This window comes from Dipodomys spectabilis, unplaced genomic scaffold (genome assembly GCF_019054845.1).
Source record: "Dipodomys spectabilis isolate Male_0828 unplaced genomic scaffold, ASM1905484v1 ptg000076l, whole genome shotgun sequence".
NCBI lineage: Eukaryota > Metazoa > Chordata > Mammalia > Rodentia > Heteromyidae > Dipodomys > Dipodomys spectabilis.
The window spans coordinates 6,873,346-6,899,763 of NW_024870753.1; the positions used below are offsets into that span (position 1 = coordinate 6,873,346).

The following is a 26,418-nucleotide window of genomic DNA, read 5'->3' on the forward strand; positions in this document are numbered from 1 at the left end:
CCAGTTTCTCCGCATAACTGGGTCAGCCTGCAGCTCCGAGTGCGCACGCGCCGCAGATGGTGGGCGGGGGACTGGGAGACAGCCGGCGGAGTGGGCCGGGCAGGACCTGCGACGCCATTTCCGGGGCGGGGACGTCGGACAGAGGCCGCATCCGGGAGTCACCGCGGCAGCCATGGCGATTTTTAGCGTGTATGTGGTGAACAAAGCTGGCGGCCTGATTTACCAGTTGGACAGCTACGCGCCACGGGCGGAAGCTGAGAAAACTTTCAGTTACCCGCTGGACCTGCTGCTCAAGCTACACGACGAGCGGGTGCTAGTCGCCTTCGGCCAGCGCGACGGCATCCGGGGTGGGCTGGGCGCGGGCCGGGGGCGGGGCCAGCCGCGGCGGAGGCGTGAAGGGGCGGGGCGGCCGGCGTGAGGGGCGGGGCCAGCCGCGGCGGAGGCGTGAAGGGCGGGGCGGCCGGCGTGAGGGGCGGGGCCAGCCGCGGCGGAGGCGTGAAGGGGCGGGGCGGCCGGCGTGAGGGGCGGGGCCAACCGCGGCGGAGGCGTGAGGGGGCGGGGCCAGCCGCGGCGGAGGCGTGAAGGGGCGGGGGCGGCCGCGGCGGAGGCGTGAAGGGGCGGGGCGGCCGGCGTGAGGGGCGGGGCCAGCCGCGGCGGAGGCGTGAAGGGGCGGGGCGGCCGGCGTGAGGGGGCGGGGCCAGCCGCGGCGGAGGCGTGAAGGGGCGGGGGCGGCGGAGGCGTGAAGGGGCGGGGCGGCCGGCGTGAGGGGGCGGGGCCCAGGAGGGTCCCGAGAGGGGCGGGAGTCCCCTCCGCGAAGCCCGGGGCTGTAGCTGTGCTGACCCTAGGCCTCACCTCTGCAGTGGGCCACGCGGTGCTGGCCATCAATGGCATGGACGTGAATGGCAAGCACACGGCCGATGGGAAAGAGGTGCTGGAGTATCTGGGTAACCCTGCTAACTACCCGGTGTCCATTCGTTTCGGCCGGCCCCGCCTCACCTCGAATGAGAAGCTCATGTTGGCCTCCATGTTCCACTCGTAAGTACCCCAGCCCTTCGTAGCGCCGCGGGCTTGGGCGTGGCGTCGGTTGGGTTGGCCTGGTTCTGCGGGCGGGGCTAAGCTTTTCTCTAACCTCCCTCCCTGGAGCGTTCGGTTCGTGTGAAACCAGCTGATCAGGGATGTTTAAATTTTCGGTAGTACAGTGGTGAGATCTGGCCTGAGCCTCTTTTCTCTGAACCTTAGTGTCTTCATCTTGAAAGGAAGGCAACTGAATTAATGACCTTTAAAATTAATAACTGGTATGAGATGTGCAGGGATAGGCCTAGCCGTGGACTAAGTAAATATGCACATAATCCCCAGAGTGTTTGTTTTACCCGGAGTTTTCAGTGTAAAACGTTTTATAGCAAAACAGGAATGGCGGGAGCTGTAGCTCAGTGGTAGGGCACTTAATGTAGTAAAATATGTAATGGAAAATAGAAGTCATGTGAATTTGAAAGAATTATTTTTGTCGGTTATGGAGCTTGAATTTGAGTCCTGGACGCTGTCCCTGAGCTCTTTTTACTCAAGGCTAGCGCTCTACCACTTTGAGCCACTTGTGATTTTCTGGTGGTTAATTGGAGGTAAGAGTCTCCTGGCCTTTCCTGCCCAGGCTGGTTTTGAACCAAGATCCTCAGTCTCAGCCTCTAGAGTAGCTAAGACTTCAGGCATGAGCCACCAGCGCCCAGCTGAAAGAAATTTTGACACAGTTGCTTGACAGTCTACATTAACTCTCCTGACTATGCCAGGCTGTAAAACAAATTCTCTGCAGGTAGAAATCAGCTCAATGGAAAAGTGAGGGGTGCATTCCCGACTTGCCTCCTTTGCACACACAGGCTCTTTGCCATTGGTTCGCAGCTGTCTCCTGAACAGGGAAGCTCAGGCATTGAGATGCTGGAAACAGACACATTCAAACTGCACTGCTTCCAGACACTGACAGGTATGTGTTTATAGGTAGGCCAAAGGGATAGGTGGTTGACCAAAGACAGGTTTGGTAAGCAGGGGTGGTGTCACACTTTCCTGAGACAGTGGTACAGACACATCCATTTACTGGCTTTGTGAAGCCAGAGCCAATATTTAATCTGAAGCTGGTATTTCTTATGTTACTCAGCATGTTCAGCTCTGGCCATCCTGGGTTCAGAAAATTCACCTAATGTTAAGATTACACACCCAAGAGAATTTTCAAGTGTTGCTCCAAAATGAAACTTGAAAGCCAAGTGAAGATGGCCTTATCATTGCTTCACTCCCTAGTGCAGATAATGGAAAACTCCCTGCGCTTGTCCTGTTTGGCACTGAGGAATTCTAGGAGTGGGAGTAAGTGGCACAGCTAGAACTAGAACCTGGTCTCAGCCTGGGTGATAAAAGTCACAGCATTTCTTTGGCCCCTTCTGCTTGATGAAGTAATAGATAAAAACTTTTTTAAAAAATCGCAACAAAAAAAAAAATCGCAAGTCTTTTACAAAATTGAAAAGGCTTTCCTATACAGAATGACATTACTTGCTGCATTTTGTCCCTCTGGTATAACCATCCTTGGCTTCTCTCCAGGGATCAAATTTGTGGTGTTGGCAGATCCCAGGCAAGCTGGAATAGATTCTCTTCTCCGAAAAATTTATGAGATTTACTCAGACTTTGCCCTCAAGAATCCATTCTACTCACTGGAAATGCCCATCAGGTAGGTGAGCCTATTTCCCAGACAGTGGTCAAAGCATTGTACACCTCCCCCAAATCATGAAGTTTGAGAGAATTACTTTTAAATAAGACTCCTCATAGTCCTTTGGGACTGTAAAGACTTCCCTGGAATTTTTTTTTTTTTTTGGGGGGGGGGGGTCCGGTTGTGGGGCCTGAACTCTGGGTCTGGGTGCTGTCCCTCAGCTCTTCACCTCAAGGCTAGTGCTCTACCACCTGAGCCACAGCGCCATTTCCAGTTTTTTTTCTTTTTGCTTATGTGGTGCTGAGGAATCGAACCCAGGGCCTCATGCATGCAAGGGAAGTGCTCTTATCACTGAGCCACCTTCCCAGGCCCTTCCCTTGAATTTACATCTTTAAAGTAGTGTTTCTAAGTGGTGCTGTGGCTAAAGAGGTAGAGCACTCACCTTGAGCTGAAGAGCACAGGGACAGTGCCCAAGCCCTGTTCAAGTCCCATGACCGACAAAAAAAAAAAAAAAAGTAGTGTTTCTGCTGATTCTGTCTGTATACTCCAAGTGGGAAGGAAGCCTCAGGCCTCACACTTTTCTGTCTCCTGGATTTGGCCTAGGTGCGAGCTGTTTGATCAGAACCTGAAGCTAGCCCTGGAGGTGGCAGAGAAGGCTGGAACCTTTGGACCTGGGTCATAAGCTAAACTGGCAATGGGCTTTCAAATTCTGAAATCCTCGGCAGGGGTTCTTCTGCTTCCACTCTAGTGGGGATCCTATTGCAGCAGCCTTGGAGTGTACTTGAAAATGGGGCAGTCCTGAGCTGAAGTGTTTGCTCTCTTCCCTTCTGTATATACCAAGGTCCTGCTTCCTGACTGTACAGATTTATTTATGGAGGAGGTAGGACCATAAGTGCTCTAATAAACTTCCTTAGTTCCAGTCTGTCTTGACTGATGGTGTTTGGGGAAAAGGAATGGGGGTGAAGTAGGGCAGATGGCAAGGGCCAGCTAGGCATGGTGATACATGCCTACAATCCCGGCTACTTGGAAGGTGTAGGTAGAATTGTGATCCAAGGCTAGCCCAGGCAAAAGTGAAAAAAAAAGCAAAAAAAAAAACAAAAAACCAACGGGGGGTGGGAGGTAATTCCAGGGTGAGGAGATACTGTTTTGGGAGACAACAAAAGTGTTAATAAATGAGTCTCTACTTTGAATTATGAACCTTGGATGTAGTGTCAGAATTGTCATTGATTTCCTGGAGGGGGGGGGGGGGGGCTGAGATAGTGCTGGTGGTGGAACAATTAGCCAGCGCTTAGAGCCAGGCTTTATTGCTTTGTCTCACTTCATCTGCACCCTAACACCAGGGATACCTTCTCTTCCAGATGAGGTGGAGCAAGGTGCACCTATCTCCATGTCTCAGATTCTCCAAGCCAGTCACTGACAGTCTAGTTTTACACCGTTTTCTGACCAGTCTGTGAACCATGACCCCACTACTCAATCAAGTTATTTAACCTATTACCTAGCAGTTTTGTCTGTGAAGTGATCATTGATTATACAACATTCAGTTGAAGGCATAAGAGGCTTGAGCTTAAGGGCCCCATTAACACTTCATCTTCCCTATTCCAGGGAAATGAAGTCTTTCTTTTTTTTCTTAAGTTGGTTGTGGGGCTTGAACTTTGGGCCTAGGCATGTCCCAGAGCTCTTCAGCTCAAGGATAGCACTCTCCCACTTGAGCCACAGCACTATTTCCGGTTTTCTGGTGGTTAATTGGAGAAAAGACTCACAGACTTTCCTGCCTGGGCTGGCTTTGACCACAATTTCAGATCTCAGCCTCCAGAGTAGCTAGGATTATAGGTGTGGGCCACCAGCGCCCAGCCAAAGTCTTCTTTGAAGTGGAAAGAAGCAGTAATGAGAGTAATTTCCCAAAGAAAAGCTGCCTAGTTTCTGTTACCCCTTTTGAAAGAATGAGTCACTGTTTAGTATCAAATCTAGTTTTAATCTTCTGTAACAAGTCATCTTACCCTCCCCTCCATCTCCTCCCTGCTATACCCAGGGTACCGGCTTGCTTTCTTCCTCCAGAGCCTGAGGTACTGGCAATAGCTTTGCTCACTCTGGAGAGGACTTAAGGCAGAGCAGAAGTCACTCACCATTAGTGCCCTGCAACTGCAGAAACAGCCTTGCCAAGTGGGAACTGATAGAACTGAGACAGGACAGGGCCCAGAAGGGGAAGAAAGGTATAGGAGACGTCAGGATGTATATGCAGGGGTTGCCTGTTTGAAGGCAGGCCATGAGCTAATGGCGTCCAGGAGCAGAGGTTATTGCTTAAATATAGGACTGGGAGCTGGGACCTCATGAGCCACTAATAAACTTTCAGTGCCACCTGGGTGAAGGAGACATTGCACATACAGAAAAACAGGTTCCAGTTGGAAAGACAAAAGTTCCAGTCAAAGGTTCCATCCTAGCAGGAGCCGCCCACTCCCTCCCTGCATCCTAACGTTTGAATGGGGAGGCACTGCAGAAGGCGCTCCAGAGCCGGCACTCTTCACTCAGCCTTCTTGGGTACACGGCCCATCTTGGTTCGGATGTTTCGGAGCAGGAAGAAAGCGGCTGTGCTGACTGCACAAATCACCTCGGCCACCCAGAAGGCTGTGCTCCAACTGTAATGCTTGGCAATGGTGCTGAAGGGCAGCCCGGCCAGAAAGCCGCCCACTGTCAGGAGGGAGGGGAGCTGCCTGAGCTGAGTGTGAGGGGAAAGCCATTGGGGGGGACTGGCTCTGCCTCGAGCGGGCCTTGCGCAAGGCACAAGTGGGAACAAGGCAGCTACTCTACAGGGTACTACTTACCATTTGCCATGAGTCCCACAATGGCGTGAGAGGTGCCACACAAGTTGGGAGGGGCACTCTCATTGGCTATGACTCCAAACAAGGCAATGGGACCATAGGAGGAGAAACCAAACACAGCTCCCAACACCAGGATCCAGATCTGCAAGGGCAGCGCGGGGTGCCATTCAGAACCAGAAAGCAACCTTCCTGCCTACCTCTGCCAGATCAGAGTCTTTGGCCACCAAAAATGAACTCTTAACAAAGGGACAGAAAGTTACCCACTCACCCAAGTCCCTAGTACAAATGACAACACTGAGCTAGAATGCTGAGCCAGCTCAAGGAAGGCCTATGTGGGCAGGGGAAGGAGGTAGAGAAGTCCTCTCCTGAGCTGCATATTGGCTGATTTAGAACTTGCTGGACTAGTTGGGACAGGCAAAGGGGCAGGACAGTGGCGAGACAGACCAGGAATAAAATGAGAGATCACTTTAAGGCACCTCATGCTCCGTAAAGCCCGTGAGCTCAGCGAGAGGATGGAGAGCCGGAGTCCAGAAAGCAACATCCTAGAGGAGCAGAAGAAAGAAGAAAAGCAGGCCCAGAGTAGACACAGACACCAGAGTACAGAGGCGAGATCTGAGGGGCAACAGATCAGAAGAAGAGCAGCAGGGAAGCTGGCCCTGGATGGAGCCAGGGAGGGGCCCAGTCACAGTGGTCCTTGCTCTGTCTCCTGTGCATAGCCCTTGGCCAGGCTCTCCATATTTACCTTGGGGGAGTCACTGGCCACTGTCACCCGGAAGAGGTACATGGATGCTGTCATGCCAGCCATCATGAACAGCAACAGGCCGTGGCGGGGGTTTCCGTAGACAGACAGCCCTGCCTGTGAAGATAGCCCAGATACTTCAGGCCCTCAGAGCCCAACCCAGCACCCCCACGGTGGACTCTGACACAGCAGTAGGCCTGCTGCTGACAGGTCTGTGGCAATCCCATCACAGTTCTTGGCTCTGGGAGGCCCTGGGCCTTGCTCATGCTCTGAGGCCAAATTCCACAACATCCTGTCCTCCACTATGGGGCAGGTGTACAGCACGTGCTGGGGAGCTGTACCCAGTCCGTCCCCACCCCCAGCTTGCCTGGGGCACTGGAGAAGCCAATTTAGACAGATTCTGACTCTCTCTGACATCAGTTGAAACCCTTTCCCAACAACCTATTGTCCCTAGGTAAGGTAGGAGAAGCCTGGACTCATTCCCACCTGAACCAGCTGTGCCAACCAGCCTCCGTCCCACAACTCTTGTCTCTCCAGGGCTTTTCCAAGCCATGCAGAGAAGACTCAAAGGGAAGACTCCCTTTGGCCCACTCACCTTTGCCATGGCTCGGTCTGACAGGTAGCCAGCTGCGATGCTGCCTATGAGGCCCCCAACCTCCAAGGCACTCATGTAGGAGCTACCTGCAAGGGGGAGTTGTGATGGGAAGAACAAAGGAGGGGAGGGTGAACCAGAGGTACCCAGGCCTCAAGGAACAAATAAAGGATAAAAAGAAGCAAGGCCTGCATTTCTCCCCTGTAGGACCCATTTCTTCCCACCCCAACACCCATCTTACCCACAAGGGCAGACTGTCCTTTCTCCTGAATAAGGAAGAACTGGCCCCAGTCTGTGCAACAGGTCTTGACTCCAAACACTACCAGGTAGCCGGTGGAGAGCACCCATAGGTAAGGGGACAGCAGCAGCTCCTGAAGGGTGCTGTCTTCCTTTGAGGAGCCTAGAGGTGGGAGGGGCCAGACAGCTTTCAGGGGTTGTGTTTTGGGTGGTGGTGTTTTTGTTCCTTGTGTTCAGTACTGGGAACTGCTAGGCAAACACTCATGCCCCCAGCCTTTTTAGCTGTGTGTTTTGTTGTTGTTGTTTTTGAGTCTATAGCTCAGCCTGGTCTGGAACACACCATCCTCCTGCCTCCACCTCCCAAGTGCTAGGGTTGAAGGAATGCATCATCACATCTAGCCTCGGGCTTTTTGCTCTGCTGTCCTACCCCAACTGCACCCCTACCATTCATCAACTAGCCCCAGGGACAGAGTCCATGGGCACAACCAGGACCAGTGTGACCGGGAGCCCTAAAGCACCTGTTTCCCTTTCCCCAACTCTGCTGCAGGCCTCAAGGAATGACAGAGAACTGAGAACTAGAGCAGATGAAAGAAGACAATGCAGCCACATAAACTTGGGATGCTATGCAGGATGCTACTCCGAGGAAAGACCAGGACGTGACATGAGTCACAACGCCTGTTTGCTCTAAGGATGGAGTTCTACTTGTTTCCCACCCACCCACCTTGCTAGCCCTTCCCCTGCATCCACCGGTTAGCACAGGATGTGGCAGAGGGCTAATTCTGCCAAGCGAATGATGGATGAGCGTGGGTGGGGGCTCACCCTTCTTGCCCTTGGAGGGGGTAGGGTCCAGGTTGCGGAGTCCAACATCAGCAGGTTCGTTGTGGATGAACAGCAGGCAGAGGAAGGAGACCACCACACACAGTGCCCCAGACATGGTCAGCGTGCTGCGCCAGCTATAGCTCTGGGCAAGGATGGTGGCCAGGACAGGACCCAGCCCTCCGGCCAGGTTCATGCTGGTTGACAGGATGGCCCACCACGTGCCAAACTGGGATGGCTCAAACCACTGTGAGGCAGAGGGGGGGAGAGTAGGTACCTGGCCCACAGCCCATGTTGACAGAGGGGCTAGGGTAGGGCAGACCCGGCTCGTATTACAAGGATGAGGGAGAAGGTAGTTCCACTTGGCAGGGCAGTACCCTCATCTGCCACCTGACCCCACCACTCTCAGACTCCTAAAATATCTTGACAAGCAATAGAAGCCGGCTGGGAATGCCTAAGGAAACTGCTGTGGGCTGGGTCAGAAAGAGTGGGCAAGAAGGGGGTGCCCACACCCTTGTCCAGTACCCTTCATGCTAATCCAAACAGGTCTACCAGATGAACACACCTTCCGAAGGATCTTCCCACAGGGAGGCCAACCCAGTCCCTGTGCTAGGCCATTCAGGAACCAGAGAGCAGCAAAGACAGGTACTGTGGAGCTCCAGGAAAAGACTACATTGACCAGGCCAACCAGAAGCAGTCCAGAGGAGAAGAGCCAGCGAGCACTCATCTGATCGGACAGCACCCCACTCACAAACTTGCTGATGGCATAGGCTGCAGACTGGCTGCTGGTGATGAGCCCTGCAGGGGAGGGGAGCAGGGAGGAGGACACCTGGGGAGTTAGGGGCAGGGCAGAGGCACAGGAAGGGTGGAGGAAGGCACGGGGTCAGGTGTGTAGAGGTGCCCAGCAGGATGAGACAGGTTCCTTCCCCAAGGAACAGGAGGATCTGTGTTTGAGTCCTGAGGTTCTCACAGGGCCTGAGGCCTGTGCTACCTCTCTTGCCTGCTCCAAGGCCAAGAAAGAAGCAGCTCCTCTCCCTGGGATCTGCACGCCACCTCACCAATGCCAACCCCAAGACCTCTAGCAGTTGCCCCACCTCTGGACATGGGGTAAGGGACTCTCATTCCTTCTGGAAGGTAGCATGTGTGTCAGGCCATGTGAAGTCTTGGTGCCATCCTCCCTTCCCCCGCCCTCCCTGGTGCTCACCTCCACCTCTGCAGGCTCACATAGGTGTGAAAAGCTTACTCTGAACCCAGCAAACACACTCATGAACAGTGTCTCTGAGAGCGCATGTGGGTGATAGGCACACACACCAATACACAGCGCCAGATGACTGGCCAGAGTCCTGCTGTGCGGACGCTTCTAGCATGCTACACACCATACACACTACACTGCCACACACACTCAATGTGTCCTGCTGGTTCCAGTGCTCCAGACCCACCACCCTTCCCTTCCAGGGCTTACCCAAATCATCCTTGTCCAGAGGGATCTCTTCCACCAACGATGGCATGACAAAGGAGAAGGTCTTGCGATTGTAGTAGTACAGGCTGTAGCCCCCAAACATGGCTGTGAATATCACAGTGCGATAATAGCCGTAGCCTTGGGCCTCCATGGTGGAAAAGAACAGGCCCTGCCAGCCAGGACACTGAGCTCCGACCACAACACCACAACACCTCTGACTACTGCTAGAGGCTCTCAGTGCCCAGATCTGCTGAGCTGGGTTTTTTTCTGCTCCCTCCTCCACCCAGACTCCCTTTATAGCCGCCTTCTGGACAATTATTAAGCTCTAGGCGGCTCCTAGGGAACCCAGTGTCCTGAGGGAGACAAGAAAACAGGAGATTACTGAGAGCCAAACTGGGGGGGTGAGGGGGTAGGGGTCCCTGAGGGGAGGCATGCCTGAGAGCCAGGCCAGAACCCTGTGTCCCTTTCCTCCTTTTGCATTGTCCTTCTGACTGTGAAAGGAGCTGTGATTAAAGGCTCAGCCTAATTACTTTTGTCTGCGTGAGCCCAGGGGAGGCTGGGCAGAGCAGAGCCGCCCTCTACCCAGCCCCGCTCCCTCAGTGAGGGAACCTCAAGTTCAGGGAGGATGCACAGCAATGGGCTGCAGCTGGCTTCTACACTGTCCCTTTCAATCTGACACACACCAACAACCCTCTAGAGGTAGGCCTTCTGGAGGGGACCTCATCCAGGGCTTGCCATAAATGGGGTGTAACTTTCTTGACACAGTAGCCCCCCTCATCCTAGAAGAACTAGACAAGAACCTAAATACGCTTTTTCCCTACCTACCAGTGACAGTTTAATTTACTAATCGGGCACAGGCATTAACGACCATAAAACAATTACAGCAGTAGTCCACAGTGACTTCACACACGGTGACATTCTCCCACCGCGGCTGGCCTCCTCCTGACCGCAGTAACTCAACACGCAAAGCCAAGCCGCACAGGTTTCGCGGGGGGATCCCCTCCCCACGCGCCCGGCGGCGACACACAGGAAGCCCGCGGGCTAGGCTGGGCCAGGGCCACGCAGAGCCGCCTCTGGGTCCCCCCCCCCCCATTACCCTGCGAAGTCCGTCCGGGCTCGGCCTGCGGGCGGGTGCGCGGCGGGCCCGGGCGGGAGGGCCGAGGCGCCCGGCGTCCCCGGCCCCCGCATGCCGCGGCTGCTCCGCTCGGCTAGGCAGCAATTGGAGCGGAAGGTCGGGCGCAGGGCGGCGGGCGGTCGCACGTAGTCCCGGAGGCCCCTGGCTCCAGCCGGGCGGAGGCGCTCGGCACCTGCCCAGCCTCGCGTCCTCAAGCCACCCGGGACACCCGACTCCGGGCAGGGGAGCCACGGGCCCGGCGGCGGAGCCAGAGAGCTGCGGGGGCCCCAGGGCCCGGGACATAAAGGGGCGGGGAAAGCGCTTCCGTGGCCCCCAGGCGAAGGCACCGCCTTCCAACCCGGAAGGGCCGCCGCAGGAACCATCCGGGATTCCAGCGTCCACCCCGGAGCCCAGGCCGGCGTCCAGCCCCGCCCTCAGGTGATGCCCCTCCCCCGCCGACCGCCCCCTACCTGGACGGAGGCGGGAGCCCCAGGAGGACGGGGCGGGGCCAGCCCGCCGGTGCTGCGCCTGCGCCGGCGGTGGGCGGGCCCGGCGGCGGGCGGGGCCTCCGCCTGCACCTGGCTCTCCCGCGTCTCGGTGCTCCTGGAATGGGGATGGTGCTCCCTTTGGGGGCCAAGCACCCCCAAACCGCGACTAAGGACCTCCTTCTGCGTGCTTCCTGCTCCGCCAGACAGCTGCGGAATCCTGAGGGCTGGCAATCCCTGTTCCCTCGAGGAGGTGTTTTCTGTAGGAAAGCAATGCGCTCTCAGCAGAACTGACAACTTTCCGAGGCGCACACGCTATTTCAGGGACCGCGCTCTCCAGTCAACTGCTAATCCTGGACGCATCTTTCTCGGAAGCACTTCTCTAAACCCTACCTCTGTGGACTCTGCTCAGACTGACTTTAAACTGCTATCTCCCGATCTTTGCCTCCAAGAACCTTGGATTACAAACAAGTATGAGCCACCACACCTGGTCTTTGCTGTAGTAGTAAAGCTTACTTTGGCAGGACTGGGGTTTGAACTCAGGGCTTTGCCCTTCCTAGGTAGGCACTGCTTTGCCTTTTTCAGGTAAGAGCTCACATCACACCATACCTGGCCTACAGTTAGTTTTACTATACCTCTTTGCATATTAAATATGCAGTTATTCTGAAATGTATTATTTCCAAGAAACACATTTTAAAAATACAAAGCACAAAAACTGTAGAAAAGAATATTTTATTGAAAGTTTCTCAATTAACAATGGAGCAAAGTACAATTTGATTCAAACCTGTCCAACCAGCCTCACGCTCTAATGAAGGGACTCAAAACTTACAGAAAGTGAGGTGGTGGGACCTGAAGGTCCCTCTCTGCCAATGTGGCAAAAGAAAAAAAAAGGGGGGAGGAGGAGGAGTGGAAAGAAGGCAGAATGACACAACTGGGTTAGCTTTTGTCCCAGAGAGGGTGGCAGCCCTAGCTCTGCCACAGACGGAATACTGGAGGACAGGTTCCCTAGGCATTGGCATTGTGGGTAAAGAGCTCCCCTGACCGCCCCAGCAGAGTAACACACAAGGCAGGCCAAACCTGACCCTCACCCTTTACCCACAGCCTGCCTCCGAATGAGGTGACAGTTTTACATTCACACATTGTCTCTCCATCCCCGTCTTGGGACAGGGGCTCACAGTAGAAAGCACATTTTGGTCAGCCCAGTGGGTAAGGGGTAAGGGAAAGGCTCTATTTGGGAGGGGCAAAAGGAAGAAGGGAAAAAGGTAGTTACAGAAACCTGGGGTACTGGGCAGATAAGGATTTTGAGTGCCTGCAGGCTACTGGCATCCTCACTAAACACTCTACATGTTTTCCAGGGCCCAACAATCACAGGGGAGGGCTGCAGGGCTTTGATATGTCTCAACTCCCTGGAGGGCAGTGACTGCTCCCCATATATTCTGGCCACTAGGGGTCGCAACAGGCAGTGGGAATACAAGCCAGTCTGGGTGGGAGATGTCAGGTAAGAGACAGAAAACTGCCCTCCTGTACTAGGAAGCCAAGGGACCCAGTGGAAAGAGCCAGGTAAGAACTGGGTGAAGGGTTAGGAAACAGAAGATCCTGGAGGGAAAAAGCATAGACAGGCACTCAGAAACCAAAGGTGGTGACCAAGGCTTTGTAGACACTGGCCAAAATGGGACATTGATTTCATGGTGGAAGAGGAAAGAAGCGAAGGATGCCCAGAGAAGACTGAACACTCTCCTGTGTCCCTTGACGTCCTGTCCACTACTAGGTCCCCTCCACCTCTGGCAGCCATCCTCTCACTGACCCAGAGGCAAAGAATTAAGACATAATAGTGATTTTTTTCCCCAAATGCAGGGCCAGATAGGTAGGGACCAAGAGGTGGAGGTCTGGAAACCAACAGTTCAGGTTTAACACAGAGCTATTCCAGAAGATGGTGAGCAGCCTCCCTCCTGCCCCAGGTGAGAGAGAAGTTACTTTAGCCCTGTGGGCAGGACCACCCCCTGCCCACACCCCAATGTGTAATAAATAGAGGTGGTAGAAGGGGCTGGAGACAAGTGGGGGATGAGTGGGGATTGGGGAGGAGGAGATGAGGGTTATAGTTCATCATTCTTCAAAGGCCTCTTCTGTCCTGAAGGCTGTTCCTTCTGTTCAGATTCTGTTAGGAAAATGGGGGAAGGGGAGGCAGTGAGACCAAATAGTTCTCTGCAGGGATTATTCTCTCAATCCCACCAGGCTGCCCAGCACATACCCAGCCCCACCCTCACCTGCTCCAGGGCCTCCTAACTCCAGAGGCTCAGTGTCTGTTGGCTCAGAGCCTGTGTTTTGGAAGGAACAAGAGGGAGAAGTTAATGGAGGGCTTGTCAATAGCCAGCTAGTAAATATTTTAGAATGTGCAGCCCACATTTGGTCTCTTGCTTAATTTTTTTTTAGTTGTTTTTTAAGAGGCCAAGGTCTGGGGATGTGGCTCCAACAGATTTCTTGTTGAGCACGTTCAAGGCCCTGTGTTACATCCCCAGCACCACAAATGACCATCTAGACACGTCAAGATTGCCAACCCCAGGCCAGTGCAATGTCTCTGTCCCAACAACCAGTTTCCCCAACTCACGAGTCTCTACTTTCTTAGGTTCTGAAATGGGCTTTGCTTCTTCAGTCTGGCCTGGAGGGAAACGAGAAGTAAGCTGCAGGAAAAGGAGGCTTTCTCCCAGCCCGCTGGGACGAGGAGCCAGGCGCCCTGCCCTCACCTGCTGGCGGGATGACCTTCTCGTCCTGGTCACTGGCACTGGCATTGACGGGAGGTTCTGTCCGGGTGCCATTCTTGTCCTTGGGCCGTGGCCGGGGTTTGGCAAACTTGGCTTTATTGAGCAGATACTGTACCTCACGATCTAGGGCCATCATCTTGGCCTCGATGTCTTTTGAGAGCAACACAGGCTTCTCAGTGGCAGGAAGCTTGGCTTGCTCAGCAGTAGTTGTGTTCTTCCAGGCCTGTGGATGAGGCCAGGATCACTCAGGGGTAGCTAGGCAGAGAAAATGTCTGCTCCAAGGAAATCATCCCAGCCTCCAGCTGAGGACTGTAACTCATCCTGCCACCCTTGGTACCTCCAGTACTACATTCACACAATGATTACCCAGGTCTCATTGATGACTTTCTCCAGTGTCGTCATCTCCACCTCAGTAAAGATCTGGTCCATCTCTGGAATGAGCCGGGCGCCCCTGGATGCCAGACAGGAGACAGTCAGCTCAGGGGGCAGAAAAGACTGGGGTGGGGGAATGTGAGGCTGACAGGAATCAGAGCTGTGGCCTTGGTAGGAACTAGGGAAGAAAGGGTGTAGAGGCTACTCACTTGAGGAACATGCTGGAATGGTTGAGGAGATTGTCCAGGGCAGACAGCCGTTCGGGCCATTTCTTGCGCTCTTCCACCCGAAAGAACAGACCCTGGCATAGCTTCTTCAGCTCAGTCAACTTCTCCTTCAGCATCTGAGGGACAACAGGGGTACGGAGAGGAGCTGAAAGGATGGCAAAAGCCCTGGAAAAGTCCCGCATCCTGATTTTGTTTTTGTACTGGAGTTTGGACACAGGATCTTGTGCTTGCTAGGCAAGGTCTCCACCACTGACACACACCTCTAGCCCCCTTGCATCTTTTTTTCTTGTTTTTCGTTGGTTGTGGGGCTTGAACTCTGGGCCTGAGCGCTGTCCCTCAGCTCTTCAGCTCAAGGCAAGCGCTCTACCACTTGAGCCACAGCACACTTCCAGTTTATTGGAGGTAAGAGTCTCATAGACTTTCCTGCCTGGGCTGCCTTTGAACCGTGATTCTCAGATTTCAGCCCCTGAGTAGCTAGGATTACAGGTGTGAGCCACCGGCGCCCAGCTCTTGCATTTTTCTTTATGGCCTCATACCTCAGGCTCTCCTCTTTCTGACCCTGAGAAAGGAAGGCAAAAGCTTCCATCCCATCATATCCTGGGCACCTCCTCACCACAGTGGTGGCCTCAAAGCCCTCGTCCTCCAACCAGGCGGACACGGTACTGAGTTTCTGAGAGATCTCCTCACGCTGTTCCTCAGTGGACACTTCCTGGTACTCAGGCTGGTACAGCTTGTCCTAGGAGGGGACAAATGCATGCATGCCATGAGCCCAAGGGCAAGGCTCAGAGAGAGATGCCCCCTACCCAACTTCCAGGAGGCCAGGGGCATGGTCCCCAACCTGCCAACCTGGGTTTCAAAGATGAAAGCTTCCAAACTGTTAGCAGCTTTCTCTCGTTCCTGCTTCTCTAGGTCTCGGAAGGTCAAATCTTCAAGTCTGTGGGAAAGGAGAGGCAGACGTGAGGGAGAGGGTGGGTTGGAACTCAACTCCTACAGACTTAATTCAACACATACACACACCACTTACTTCTGCACAGAACGAGCCAGCTCCTCCTCTGGCAAGTCAGGCAGGTCCAAAACCACCAGCTCTACACCGATCTCCTCTACCATTTTCTGCTTCCGGGCAGGCTTCTGCTTCTTTTCTTCCTCAGGGGCCGTAGGAGCACCCTCAGGCCCTGCCTCGCCCTTCTCGTTGGGCTTCTGGGTGGGAAGAGTTGAGGATGTCAGAAAAAGCTTTGCCTTTCCTTCTTCAAAGGCCAAGGAACAAAGATGGCTTCCATCTGGTCCCTTAATCCCAGTTTCCACTGGCCTTTCTCCGCTCACCTGGGCCTCATCTTTGTGCCCGGTTTCCTTTTCAGTGGGCTTCTCTCCCTCAGGAGTTGCATCTCCCTTGGGCTCCGTAGGTGGGGGCTGAGAGGTATCCTCTGCTGGGACTTCAGCTTCTTCCTTGAGCTCTGCCTGCTCCCCAGGCTCGTCCTTGCTCCCCTCAGCAGGGGTCTCCTCTTCTTCCTAGGAGACAGTGCCACGGACTCACAGCAGTGTCACCAGCAGAACCTGGAGGCCTGGCTTGGCTATGCAAGTTACTCTGCTTAGAAGAGATCACCTCTCAGGACACTGCTGGGTGCAGAGGACAACTAGAGGACCCCAGGGGCTGTCTGGACTATAGCAGTCTAAGTGGTGAAGGGATTGTCTGGGAAATGGGCCTTGGGCTCTGAAGTTTAGGACTGGCTTCTGTGTCCAGAGGAGAATGATGAGGGCATGGCTAACCGGGCATGGGCTGAACTTAAGGGCCATCAACTCCCAGACAGCTTGGATGCCTACCAGACTTCTCGCCTTGGTTGTAGCTACCTGCTCCAGTGCTTACCTGGACAGCATCAGTACCATTCTCCTTTGAGTCTGGCGTGGTACTACCTCCAAACAGGCTGGAAATGGTGTTGCCGAGTTCTAGGGAGAAGGAAGCATACAGACTCACGGGGGATCAAGCAGTGAGTCAACTTCCTGACCAAGGCAATGGCCCATCCACCTTGTCAAATTTCCACCTTGTCAAATTTCTCTCTCCACAGATGCATGCGCGCGCGTGCGCGCGCACACGCACACTCACACACACACACAGAGGCACACATGCTCATCTTACTGGTTAGAGTAGATTCCTCTTCTGGACTGTCCTCCACTAGGGTCTCAAAGACAGACTCAACCTGAAAATAGGTTCACATTCAAGAGCTGCACATGCTAAGCCGTGCATCACCACAAACCCTGCAAGTGCACAGCGGTCTGCAGCTGTACGGTACTCTCACCTGGCTTGCCTTAGAGCTCCCAGATGGTCACCCAACCCTTTCAATTAAGAGCCCTGATTCCTCCATGTCTCCCCCCAGCAACAGTACGGGACACCAGTTCCCAGTGTGTGTACCAAAAGACAACCCAGAATTGTTCTTCAAAAATGGGTTTCTCGGGCTGGGAAGGTGACTCAGTGGTAGAGTGCTTGCCTTGCATGCATGAGGCCCTGGGTTCGCAGAAAAAGCCGAAGTGGCTCTGTAGCTCAAGTGGTAGAGTGTTAGCCTTGAGCTGAAGAGTTGAGCGACAACATCCAGGCCCAGAGTTCAGACTCCATGACCGACAAAAAATAAAAGGATGTGTGTGTGTGAGAGAGGATATTTCTCAGCCATTCTAATAGGTTCCTCTTAAGCAAGTTTTAATGCCTACATATGGGCCATGAGAAGGTTCATGCCGGACTCCTGGTCAGCTCTGTTTAGATCCAAGACAGACGCAATTCCAAAACCCACTGTGTTTATCACGTGGGATCTGCCCTGGGAAAGCCAGCAGGGTACTGGTCCCTACTCGGCACAGGGACCCTCGTGCTCTCACCCTGTCTAGACTGAGCACGCCACTCTCATCCAGGTTGAAGTGGGCCTTGATGCCCTTGGACTCGTAGTCAGGATATTTCTTGAAGCTTTCACCCACGCCCTTTAGCTTCACCGTGGTCAGATTCTGGGAACCAAATACCCTAGGTGGAAGGGAAAGAAGAGTTTGAGGAGAACACGTGCTCACCTCCAATCCCAAACAGCATCCTGGCACAAGAAGCCAGGGGCCCTACCTAAGGACACACTGAGGACAAAGAACTCTGGCTGACGCCTATAAACTGACCCTCACCCTACAGCCTAGTTCCTATTTCAGTCCCGCAGGCTCCATAGCCCCCTCCCACAAATCCTCAAGTCATCTAGTAGCCACTCCCCCCACCTCCCAGGAGTTCCCATTCTGTCCCCCCGCCCCTCACCGAAGATCCTCAGGCCCCAGGAAGCCCAGGTCACCATAGTTGATGTGGAAGTTGAAATCATGGCTGTAGCGGTTAAAGGTGATGACTTTGCGTTGAGGGTAGGGCCCCATGCGGGAAAAGAGCACGCGTTTGTTGTGCTTCAGGCTGTGAACCCCAGGCTCCTCCTCCACCTCCCTTGTGAACTCCACCTACACAGCCAGCAAAGAAGAGGCACACTGAGGAGCCACAGCGCGTTCTGGAGTGGGGATGGGACAGCAGGGATCTCTTGTGGCAGAAAGACCAAGGGGACAGGCTCCAATGGACAGAAAGTGAGATCCCACTGATAGAAGCAAAGGGAGCTTCTGAGCTCATCAGACAAGCGTACTCACCAGGATGGGGTAGACCACGGCGTCGCGGACCACAAACGGCTTCACCTTGAAGGCTTTGCTGAGTGCAGCGGCTTGGTACACAGCCCCCATGGCGGCTGCTTCATCAGCATTGATGCTCTTCCCCAGCTCCTCCCTGCAAGAGTCCCAAGCTTCAGCACCATCCACCCAGCCTGAAGAGCGAGGTCCCATGCCCAGCTGCTATACTCACTTCCTCACAGCCTTCAGCAGCACCTCTTGAACCTTGGGGACCCGAGTAGCCCCACCCACCAGGATCACTTGCTCGATCTCATCCTGCAGAAGGAAGGTGGCCAGGTGAGGTACAAGCAGGGCATGTTCTTCCTCAACACTGACCCTTCCCCTACCAACTGCCTCCGGGCACCCCTGCCCGCCAGGCTCTCACCAAGCTCATCTCAGCACTCTGGAGGGCATGCTGGACAGGCCCAGGCACCCGCTCAAACAAGTCTGCACACAGCTCCTCAAACTCCACTCGAGTCACTTTTGCCTTGAAGTCCACATCATCCATCAGGCCCTCGATCTAGGGGAGAAGGACGAGAGTCAGGAGGGGGTTGCCCAGATAGACCCTGTTGACTGAACCCAAAGGAACAGGACTGTGGGAAGGTGGCAGGATCTTCCACCCTCTGGATAGAGCAAACTTGCCCACTACCAGCTTCATGTGGGTACCTGGGCCATATGGTCGGCGTTGGCACTCAGGACCGTTTTGAGCCTATTGGCTTCCCGCAGCAGCTTGGCCATGGCTCGAGGGTTCTCCCGCACATCCTTAGCTCTCTGACCCTTGCGCTGTTCATTGAAAAGCCCAGCCAGGTGCTCCCGCAATCGAAGCTCCATCTCCAGGCCTCCAAGTGTACGATCAAATCTGTTCAGGACAGGGAACAGGGAAAGGGTAAGGACACAGGGTCCATCCACTGGCCCAGGAGCCTCTCATGGCATCTTGCCATTGTTTCAGAAACCCTGTAACCCCAAATGTGAAAACCCACTCTATGCCCAACTCTTCACCCCACACTGGATACCCCCAGTAGCAGTTCATCCACCCACTCACTCAACAGTATTTACTACACATTATTTGTTTCTCAGAATACAAATGTACAGAAGGGATGAGGAGTGGCAGGGCCCCTTCCATCAAGAACCTTATAATCTAGCAGTTGAATAACCTAGTAAATGTAAAATAATAACCTTGTGTTTTGGGCTGGGAATGTGGCTTAGTGGTAGAGTACGTGCCTAGCATGCATGAATCCCGGGTTCAATTCCTCAGTAACATATAAACAGAAAAAAGCTGGAAGTGGCACTGTGGCTCAAGGGATAGAGTGCTAGCCTTGAGCAAAAGAAGCTCAGGTACAGTGCCCAGGCCCCGGTGGGCCGGGGGAAGGGGGGAACCTGTTCATAAAGGAGTATTAGACAAGGCTAGCTGAACTCAACAGGGAGGTTTGCACTACTTAGGAATGCCTGGGAAAGCTTCCTTGTAGAAGTGATGTCAGAACTGAAATCTCCACAGGAGCTAGGGCTAAGTGAAGAGAAGGAAAGATGTTTTGGACAGAGAGAACAGTGTCTGTAGAGACCTTGCGGTAGGAGAGACAATGGCAGGCTCCAAATGAGGACAGATGTGCTGGGGTGCAGAGCTTAATTAGAGATAGGTGCGGGAGGCAAGGCTCAGGTAAAGGAAAAGCTTTAATGAAACAGGTTAGAATCAGATTTGCTTTGTTTACTTAAGTGCTGAGAACCAAACCTAGTATGTCATGAACACTAGGCAAGTGCTCTACTACCTCACCGCTACCTCAGCCCCTAGATCAGCATTTTCCCTGCAATATGGAGGAAGAATTGAAAGGGAAAGTCAGTAGAAACAGCACATCTTTTAAAACTCTTTAGGCACTAGCAGCTTGGTCTAGGGTAACACTGGTAAAGATAGAAAAAATTAAAAAAAAAAAAAAAAAGAAAAAGATGAGTCTAAGAAAATGGTGATAAAGGGCTGGGAAGGTGGCTCAGTGGTAGAGCGCTTGCCTTGCATGCTCAAGGCCCTGGGTTCGATTCCTCAGCACCACATAAGCAAAAAAGAAAAAAGCCAGAAGTGGCGCTGTGGCTCAAGTGGTAGAGCACTAGCCTTGAGCTGAAGAGCTGAGGGACAGCGCCCAGGCCCAGAGTTCAGGCCCCACGACCGGACCAAAAAAAAAAAAAAAAAAAAATGGTGATAAACTGGATGTGATAAAATGGATAAAGCCAAAAGTGACCAAAGGCTCATGTATTTCTTTAGAATAAGTTTTTTTCTTTTCTTTTGAGGGGGGTCCAGTCTTAGGGTCTTAACTCTGGGCCTGGGCGCTGTCCCTCAGCTCTAGGCTAGCGCTCTACCACTTGGGCCACAGCGCCACTTCCAGCTTTTTCCTTATGTGGTGCTGAGGAATCGAACCCAGGGCCTCAGGCATGCAAGGCAAGTGCTCTACCACTAAGCCACCTTCCCAGCTCCTCTTTAGAATAAGTTTTAAGAAGTTCCCTGTAAGCCGGGCGCTGGTGGCTCACGTCTGTAATCCTAGCTACTCAGGAGGCTGAGATCTGAGGATCGAGGTTCAAAGCCAGCCCGGGCAGGAGAGACCGTGAGACTCCTATCTCCAATAAACCACTAGAAAACTGGAAGTGGCACTGTAGCTCAAGTGGTAGAGCGCTCGCCTTGAGCTGAAGAGCTGAGGGACAGCGCCCAGGCCCAGAGTTCAAGTCCTACAACCGTCAAAAAAAAAAAAAAGAAGTTCCCTGTAGGACTGGGAAGATGGCTCAGTGGTAGAGTGCTTGCCTTGTATTCATGAGGCCCTGGGTTCGATTCCACAGCACCACATAAGCAGAAAAAGCCAGAAGTGGCACTATGGCTCAAGCTATAGAAGGCTAGCCTTGAGCTGAAGAGCTGAGGGACAGCGCCCAGGCCCAGAGTTCAGGCCCCATGACCAACCCAAAAAAAAAGTTCCAACTGTCCTCCTCCCTTCTCTCCTGCTTTCCCTGACTCTTTGCAAGTGGTCCTTTATGGTGACTGATCCTTTGCTCAGGGGAGCCATTCTCACACATAGCAGGGAGGCAGCTGTACTCCAGGAAGACCCCTCTAACCTTAAGGGTCTTAATAGGAAGCCCTCCTCCCAACATCCACTTACCCCACTCCCCGGATCTGCAGCTGTGGTTGCATTCCAGCATCCTTAGTCTTCACTGTTTGATAGGTCACGATGGTACACACGGTGCTGCCTGAGCCCATATCATAGAACATGATGTTCTGTGGAGACACCAAACGCACTGTCACAGAATCCACCTGCCTGCATTCAAGGGGCCACCAACTCTCATCATAAAACCAAGTAGTTCTATGGGGAGCCACAGGAGGCTGCTGCCACATTTTGCCCAAGGTTAGCTATGCAAAGGAGATGCAAACAAAACAGGGGGCCTCCATCCTCAGACCCAGCACCCAGTATGTCTGGCCTTCTTGGCTTACCTGTGCAGTGGTGTTGATGTCTTTCCGGCGGAAGACACCATAGCTGAGGGCAGTGGCAGTGTTGTCATTGATGAGCTGCAGCACTTTGAGGCCAGCCATTCGGGCAGCCTGCAGCACAGCCCTACGCTCAGCCTGGTTGAAGAAGGCTGGCACAGTGATCACTGCATCCTTGATAGGCTGCTCTACAAAGGACAACAAAATAGGGTCACACCAGTTCCAAACCTCGGACCAGGTTTCCAGCCTCGCCACTACTGGCACTTGGGGACAAACAGTTCTGTTGTTGGGGGATGGCCTGCACATTGCAGGATGCTCAGCAGCATTCTTGAGGTCTGCACACTAGAAACCAAGAACTTATCCCTGGCTAAGGTATGTAGTGACAACCAAGTATGTTTTCAAACATTGTTGAATGTTCCCTGATTGTACCCCCACTTGAGAGTCCCTGCATTAGATCTGGGAAGCCTGGCAGCCACAGCCCCTTCATGGCACTCACCTGCAAAGTCTTCAGCCAGGGAACGAGAATAGTTGAGAACCATGCCCAGCACCTCCTCGGGTGAGAACTGCAGCTGCCTGAGGGGAGGAGGAAGAGTTGAGACAAAGAAAGACAAACACGAAGGCAGGACAATCATGAACACACGCCAACAGAAAACTCAGGAGGGCCGAGGCTGCATTTCCCACTGAACCACTCACTGGCTGATCTGGAAGCGCACAGTCTGCCTCTGTGGGTCAATGTTTAGTTCGTGCTCGGGGAAGCGAGTTCGATACAGGGCTACATGAGGGTTATCAGCCTGCTTCCCTAGGAGATGCTGGAAGTAACGTAGCGTAGCCTTTGGGTTCTTGATGGCCTGAGAGGAAGTGAAGAACAAGCAAGGTGGTAAGCTGGCCAACCTCAGCACCGCCTGCCTCTTATAGCACAGATGTAAGGGCATAGTATCTTGAGTCCACCGACCTGGCAAACAGGACTGGTAACTCACCATGCCTGCTGCACTATCTCCAAAGAACCTTTCGTTTTCTTTCAGGGTCACCATGACTGGGGTTTTCCTCCGAGATTCCCTGAGCAAAAGGAAAAATTAGGTCCAGGTGCTTACAGCAGGGTGTGACACCGGGCACCTCAAGACCCAACAATCAATCACTCAAATATCAATGTGTGTAGTGGGCATTACCAAGAAACAGCACTGCCCCCCAACCCAGGTACCCTCATTGCCACCCTGACTCCTGGGCTGCTCTCACTTGTTCAAGACGATCTCCATGGGCACTCCAGGTTTGACGATAGCCACTTTCATGGATTCACTGCCCAGGTCCACAGACATCACAGCCAATGTGTCTGAAGGGAAAAAAGGATTGTCAATGAGACCCTCTTTCCCCACCTTCCCAAGAGGCATCTGACTTTCTGAGGAGAAAGATGGCAAAGACAAAGGTAAAAGTCTAGGTCCAGTAACTCTACAGACAGGACCAGGAGCCTCAAGCCCTCTCCCCACCCTTCATGTATTCTTTGACACCTCTGTTAGATACATACCGCTCAGTGCCAAGAGATCTGCCAAGAGGATAGCCATCAAGGCCCAACAGGCTAGCCTCCTTGGCCTCTGTCTTCTGACTGTTACTGCCATTGTACCCTTAGAAGAGGAAAATACAGGGTAAGTGAATGCTCCAAGGGAAAGACACTGAACCATATCCCACAAATAAGAAGCTGTAAGATTTCGTGCCTATTACATCCTCACTTAGCCAGAACAGCTTATATCAATCCCTTCCCTTCCTCCAGATAAGTTATGCCCATTCTAATCCTCCCCTGGAGTGTCTACAGAAGAGCCCTGACAAGAGTACAGGTCCTGAGCTCGCTAAACAAGGAAGGTAACAGTACAGCGGGGAGGAGGACAGGGCCTTCCCTCAGCTGCACAGCCTTGTAACTGACCCACCACAGCCCTGTGCGAGCTGCCAGACCCCTGGCGCGGGGCACACGGACCCCTGCAAGGGCTCAGCTTGCCTCCCCACACCTGGAGCTCCGCCGGTGGCTGGGAGCACCAGGCTGGGCCTGGACAGGAACTGAGAGGTGATGACGTTGGGGTGGCGAAGACGTTATCAGGCCCGTCTCCCCGGCATCCCAGCGGCTGTCCCGCCCCCCTCCGCTTCCCCACCCCGCGCTCGGCCCTGCTGCCCACGCAGCCGCCGTGCGGGGAGCTGTAAGGTCACTCGCCCGACGGGATCGGGTACCCGGTGTTCACCTAAGTCTCACCTGGCCGAGGCCGAGGCTCCCACTCCCGGAATCGGATCCGGGCCTACTCCGAGCTCGTGCGGGCGGCCGATCTCGAACTGCAGGAGCCAAACGCACCGGCGTCCGTGCGGCCCTCACTCCCACAAACGACCCGCCCCCGGAGCTCGCACGCCGTCGCCCTCCGGAGCGGCGGCCGGCCCGCCACTCCGCTCCCGCTACCTCTCAAGCCCCTGCTCCTGCGGCCCCCGCTCCGAGACCAACGCAGCGCCGACGTGCCCACGAGGCCAGCAGCGCTGCCCCGGCTCGCGCCCTTCACAACTCCCCTCGGTTTGCAAACTGTTACATTGGCCACCAACCTCTCCGCGGCGCCTCGCGCACCAGCCGGCCCCGGACGCGGCGCACGCTCATTGGCGCCTCCACCGTCCGGTCCTGCGCCGCGCGCCCGGCCCCGCCCCCTCGCCGCCCGGCGCGCGCTCTCATTGGTCCACGTCCTAGGCCCTCCCCGGCTTTGGCAGACGCCCCGCCCCTACGGCGACCTCAGGGCCAGTCCACCAGTTGGAGGGGGACTCCATCACTGGCGCCGGCCGGGGATTGGGCCACGTCACAGGCCGGCGCGTTCCATTCCTTCCTCCCCCTGGGAGCCCGCGGGATCTTTCCGAGCCTCGGGGGTGCTGGAAGCGTCACTCTGCCTAGGCCGTGGAGTGACCCTCGATGAGATCAAGCCGGGTGCACGGTCGATCCGGTGGCCACCGGGGGGAGCCCCCCCCCCCCGCTCCCAGGCGTGGGAATGGGCAGCATCCCCTCCGCAGCCACGTCAAACAAGCGCTTGCCCCGGACGGTACTGGCTGGACATCCATTGAGGAAACGAGCCGCGCGAGCGATGTTTGGCGACGGCTCGGAGAGTGGCCTAGTTTCCCGGCACAACTTCCGGCCTGGACCCTGAGCCCCGTTTTCCTTCCCGAGAAGGAATATTCCAGACTTTCAGTAGGTCTGACTGAGCATATGCGCGCCACCTTCTGTGTGTTTTGTGCCACCAGGTCTTTTCCCGGTCCCTTTATGACTGCGTAGGTCACAGAATTAGAACAGCCTGTTCCCTCTCTGTGTGGCATTTCCCTCTCCCTTCACTGGGTCATTACACGGTGAGGTTTATCACCGTCCTCCGCCCTAAAGCTGCACCTGGTCTCCTGCCTCAAGGCACGAGGCGTCCTGGTCAGGGCTTGTGCAGCCCCAGCTCGCTTACCGAGCTCACATCTGTTCCTCTACGTTTTTCCTCAGGCGTAAGTGAAGACAGCAGAAGAGAAACCTAGTTGGTAGTACCGCGGAGAGGTCCACTGTGTTTCTAGAACAGTGCAGGCCTGGGGGTGTGGCTCACTTGTAGAGCCCTTGTGTAGCTTTTTTTTGTTTTTTGGTAAATTTCCATCCCTAACAAATTTAAAAAAACATACTTTACTATTCAGGTGGTAGGGAAATTGATAGAAATAAAAGAAGTTAGCTTAAAATTATAATATGGTAGGGTGCATATCACTCATCCGTAATCCTAACTACTCAAAGGCCAAGATCGGAGGATCGAGGGTCAAAGCCAGACTGACCAAAACAAAAAAAAAGTCCATAAGACTATTTTCAATTAACCAAGGAGCAAGACAAACTGAAGTGTGGCTTGAGGAGTAAAGTGCCAACAAACCCTGTTACTACTACCACCACCAACAAAACAGCCAGGCACCAATGGGTACAAAAACAAAAACCCCATTGGATGGCTGCAAAATGGGAGAATAAGTCTCCCTTGTTCCCAGGAAGCAGGGGCTTCCACCCCCAGAATATCCTGATGGGAGCTGTTTTGCTGCAGTTACCATTTTTAGCCTAGATATCTGTCCCCCTGGGAGGTGCAGCAGGTGTTCAGTGCTCTGGGGAGTTGCCTGTTTTGTTCTCTGTCCAGAGAGGAGAATAATGTTTCAAAGAAGGAATTAGGGAACAATGGAAAAATATTTTATGTAAAACACTTGATTCATATTGCCCTTGGCTGAAAAGGCACTGATCTTATCCAGAACAACTTGTGAGACTTTCCTTCTTGGACACTGCAGAAACCCTGGGGAAGAAAGGTGCATTGAAGTTAGCCAAACAGACAATAGATTAAAATCAACAGGAGCTGAACAGAGTGGTGCATTTGGCAGGCTGGGGGGGGGGGGGGGACCTCACATTCAGCCCGATCTTAAAAAACAAACAAACAAAACAAAACAGCCAGGCACCAGTGGCTCATGCCTATAATCCTAGCTACTCAGGAGGCTGATCTGAGGATCGATCATAGTTCAAAGCCAGCCCAGCAGAGGAATGTCTATGTTCAATTAACTACCAGAAAACTGGAAATGGTGCTGTGGCTCAAAGTGGTAGAGTGCTGGGCTGGGAAGGTGGCTCAGTGGTAGAGCACTTGCCTTGCATGCCTGAGGCCCTGGGTTCGATTCCACAGCACCACATAAGAAAAAAGCCGGAAGTGGCGCTGTGGCTCAAGTGGTAGAGCGCTAGCCTTGAGCTGAAGAGCTGAGGGACAGCGCCCAGACCCAGAGTTCAGGCCCCACAACCGGACCAAAAAAAAACAGAAAAAGTGGTAGAGTGCTCGCCTTGAGCTGAAGAGCTGAGGGACAGCATCCAGGCACAGAGTTCAAGCCCCACAACCAAAAACAAACAAAAATACATACACACACAGATATGTATATATATTATATATATATATATAAAATATATATATGGTGCCTGAGTCACATGGAAGACTTGAAAGGTTTGATTTTGTTGCAACTTTATGTAGGGAGAAAA

At 53.8% G+C, this 26,418-nt stretch overlaps 4 protein-coding genes across 6 annotated transcripts; 1 reads left to right on the plus strand and 3 right to left on the minus strand.

Moving 5' to 3' along the window:
• Positions 1–87: 87 nt before the first annotated feature.
• On the plus strand, positions 88–3,602 carry Trappc4 (trafficking protein particle complex subunit 4). 2 transcript variants are annotated; one of them, XM_042682776.1, is made up of 5 exons: positions 88–347; positions 861–1,035; positions 1,869–1,972; positions 2,578–2,704; positions 3,287–3,602. In XM_042682776.1, exons 1-5 carry the CDS (start codon positions 173–175, stop codon positions 3,363–3,365), a joined length of 660 nt encoding a protein of 219 aa, XP_042538710.1. In that variant the 5' UTR covers positions 88–172; the 3' UTR covers positions 3,366–3,602. The 2 variants fall into 2 exon arrangements, with proteins under 2 accessions (XP_042538710.1, XP_042538711.1); XM_042682777.1 differs by lacking the exons at positions 88–347; positions 1,869–1,972 and having other exon boundaries at positions 900–1,035.
• A 1,032-nt stretch (positions 3,603–4,634) lies between these two features.
• On the minus strand, positions 4,635–9,683 carry Slc37a4 (solute carrier family 37 member 4). Its single transcript, XM_042682784.1, has 8 exons — positions 9,346–9,683; positions 8,449–8,681; positions 7,887–8,130; positions 7,072–7,230; positions 6,834–6,919; positions 6,242–6,355; positions 5,503–5,641; positions 4,635–5,368 (listed from the first exon to the last, which is right to left on the minus strand). The coding sequence occupies exons 1-8, from the start codon at positions 9,491–9,493 to the stop codon at positions 5,202–5,204; spliced, it is 1,290 nt and encodes a 429-aa protein (XP_042538718.1). The 5' UTR covers positions 9,494–9,683; the 3' UTR covers positions 4,635–5,201.
• LOC122110277 (U1 small nuclear ribonucleoprotein C-like) lies at positions 9,608–10,869 on the minus strand. Its single transcript, XM_042682785.1, has 2 exons — positions 10,439–10,869; positions 9,608–9,695 (listed from the first exon to the last, which is right to left on the minus strand). The coding sequence occupies exons 1-2, from the start codon at positions 10,837–10,839 to the stop codon at positions 9,668–9,670; spliced, it is 429 nt and encodes a 142-aa protein (XP_042538719.1). The 5' UTR covers positions 10,840–10,869; the 3' UTR covers positions 9,608–9,667.
• Positions 10,870–11,654: 785 nt separating this feature from the next.
• Hyou1 (hypoxia up-regulated 1) lies at positions 11,655–24,038 on the minus strand. Of its 2 annotated transcripts, XM_042682742.1 has the most exons (27): positions 23,970–24,003; positions 23,635–23,711; positions 22,921–23,017; positions 22,635–22,728; positions 22,379–22,457; positions 22,095–22,249; positions 21,898–21,974; positions 21,408–21,589; positions 21,079–21,194; positions 18,617–18,809; positions 18,336–18,470; positions 18,144–18,226; positions 17,936–18,068; positions 17,568–17,755; positions 17,159–17,297; positions 16,431–16,491; positions 16,161–16,240; positions 15,620–15,805; positions 15,324–15,496; positions 15,146–15,233; positions 14,913–15,035; positions 14,282–14,415; positions 14,067–14,151; positions 13,683–13,923; positions 13,547–13,597; positions 13,206–13,256; positions 11,655–13,096 (listed from the first exon to the last, which is right to left on the minus strand). In XM_042682742.1, exons 3-27 carry the CDS (start codon positions 23,009–23,011, stop codon positions 13,035–13,037), a joined length of 3,000 nt encoding a protein of 999 aa, XP_042538676.1. In that variant the 5' UTR covers positions 23,012–23,017; positions 23,635–23,711; positions 23,970–24,003; the 3' UTR covers positions 11,655–13,034. The 2 variants fall into 2 exon arrangements, with proteins under 2 accessions (XP_042538676.1, XP_042538675.1); XM_042682741.1 differs by lacking the exon at positions 23,635–23,711 and having other exon boundaries at positions 23,970–24,038.
• Positions 24,039–26,418: the final 2,380 nt, after the last annotated feature.

What these genes read in the sequence shown, in the direction of transcription:
- Trappc4 (XM_042682776.1), top strand. Translation starts at nt 173, where the DNA reads ATGGCGATTTTTAGCGTGTATGTGGTGAACAAAGCTGGCGGCCTGATT. An exon ending in CCAGCGCGACGGCATCCGGG is followed by an intron (nt 348 to 860) that starts GTGGGCTGGGCG and finishes TCACCTCTGCAG; the next exon opens with TGGGCCACGCGGTGCTGGCC. An exon ending in TCACTGGAAATGCCCATCAG is followed by an intron (nt 2,705 to 3,286) that starts GTAGGTGAGCCT and finishes GATTTGGCCTAG; the next exon opens with GTGCGAGCTGTTTGATCAGA.
- Slc37a4 (XM_042682784.1), bottom strand. Translation starts at nt 9,493, where the DNA reads ATGGAGGCCCAAGGCTACGGCTATTATCGCACTGTGATATTCACAGCC. An exon ending in GTGGGAAGATCCTTCGGAAG is followed by an intron (nt 8,131 to 8,448) that starts GTGTGTTCATCT and finishes TCTGCCTCACAG; the next exon opens with TGGTTTGAGCCATCCCAGTT. An exon ending in AGGACAGTCTGCCCTTGTGG is followed by an intron (nt 6,920 to 7,071) that starts GTAAGATGGGTG and finishes TCCCCCTTGCAG; the next exon opens with GTAGCTCCTACATGAGTGCC.
- LOC122110277 (XM_042682785.1), bottom strand. Translation starts at nt 10,839, where the DNA reads ATGGTTCCTGCGGCGGCCCTTCCGGGTTGGAAGGCGGTGCCTTCGCCT. An exon ending in GCCCGGACGGACTTCGCAGG is followed by an intron (nt 9,696 to 10,438) that starts GTAATGGGGGGG and finishes TGTCTCCCTCAG; the next exon opens with GACACTGGGTTCCCTAGGAG.
- Hyou1 (XM_042682741.1), bottom strand. Translation starts at nt 23,011, where the DNA reads ATGGCAGTAACAGTCAGAAGACAGAGGCCAAGGAGGCTAGCCTGTTGG. An exon ending in GTGCGCTTCCAGATCAGCCA is followed by an intron (nt 21,975 to 22,094) that starts GTGAGTGGTTCA and finishes TCCTCCCCTCAG; the next exon opens with GCAGCTGCAGTTCTCACCCG. An exon ending in GCGTGCTCAGTCTAGACAGG is followed by an intron (nt 16,492 to 17,158) that starts GTGAGAGCACGA and finishes ACCTATTTTCAG; the next exon opens with GTTGAGTCTGTCTTTGAGAC.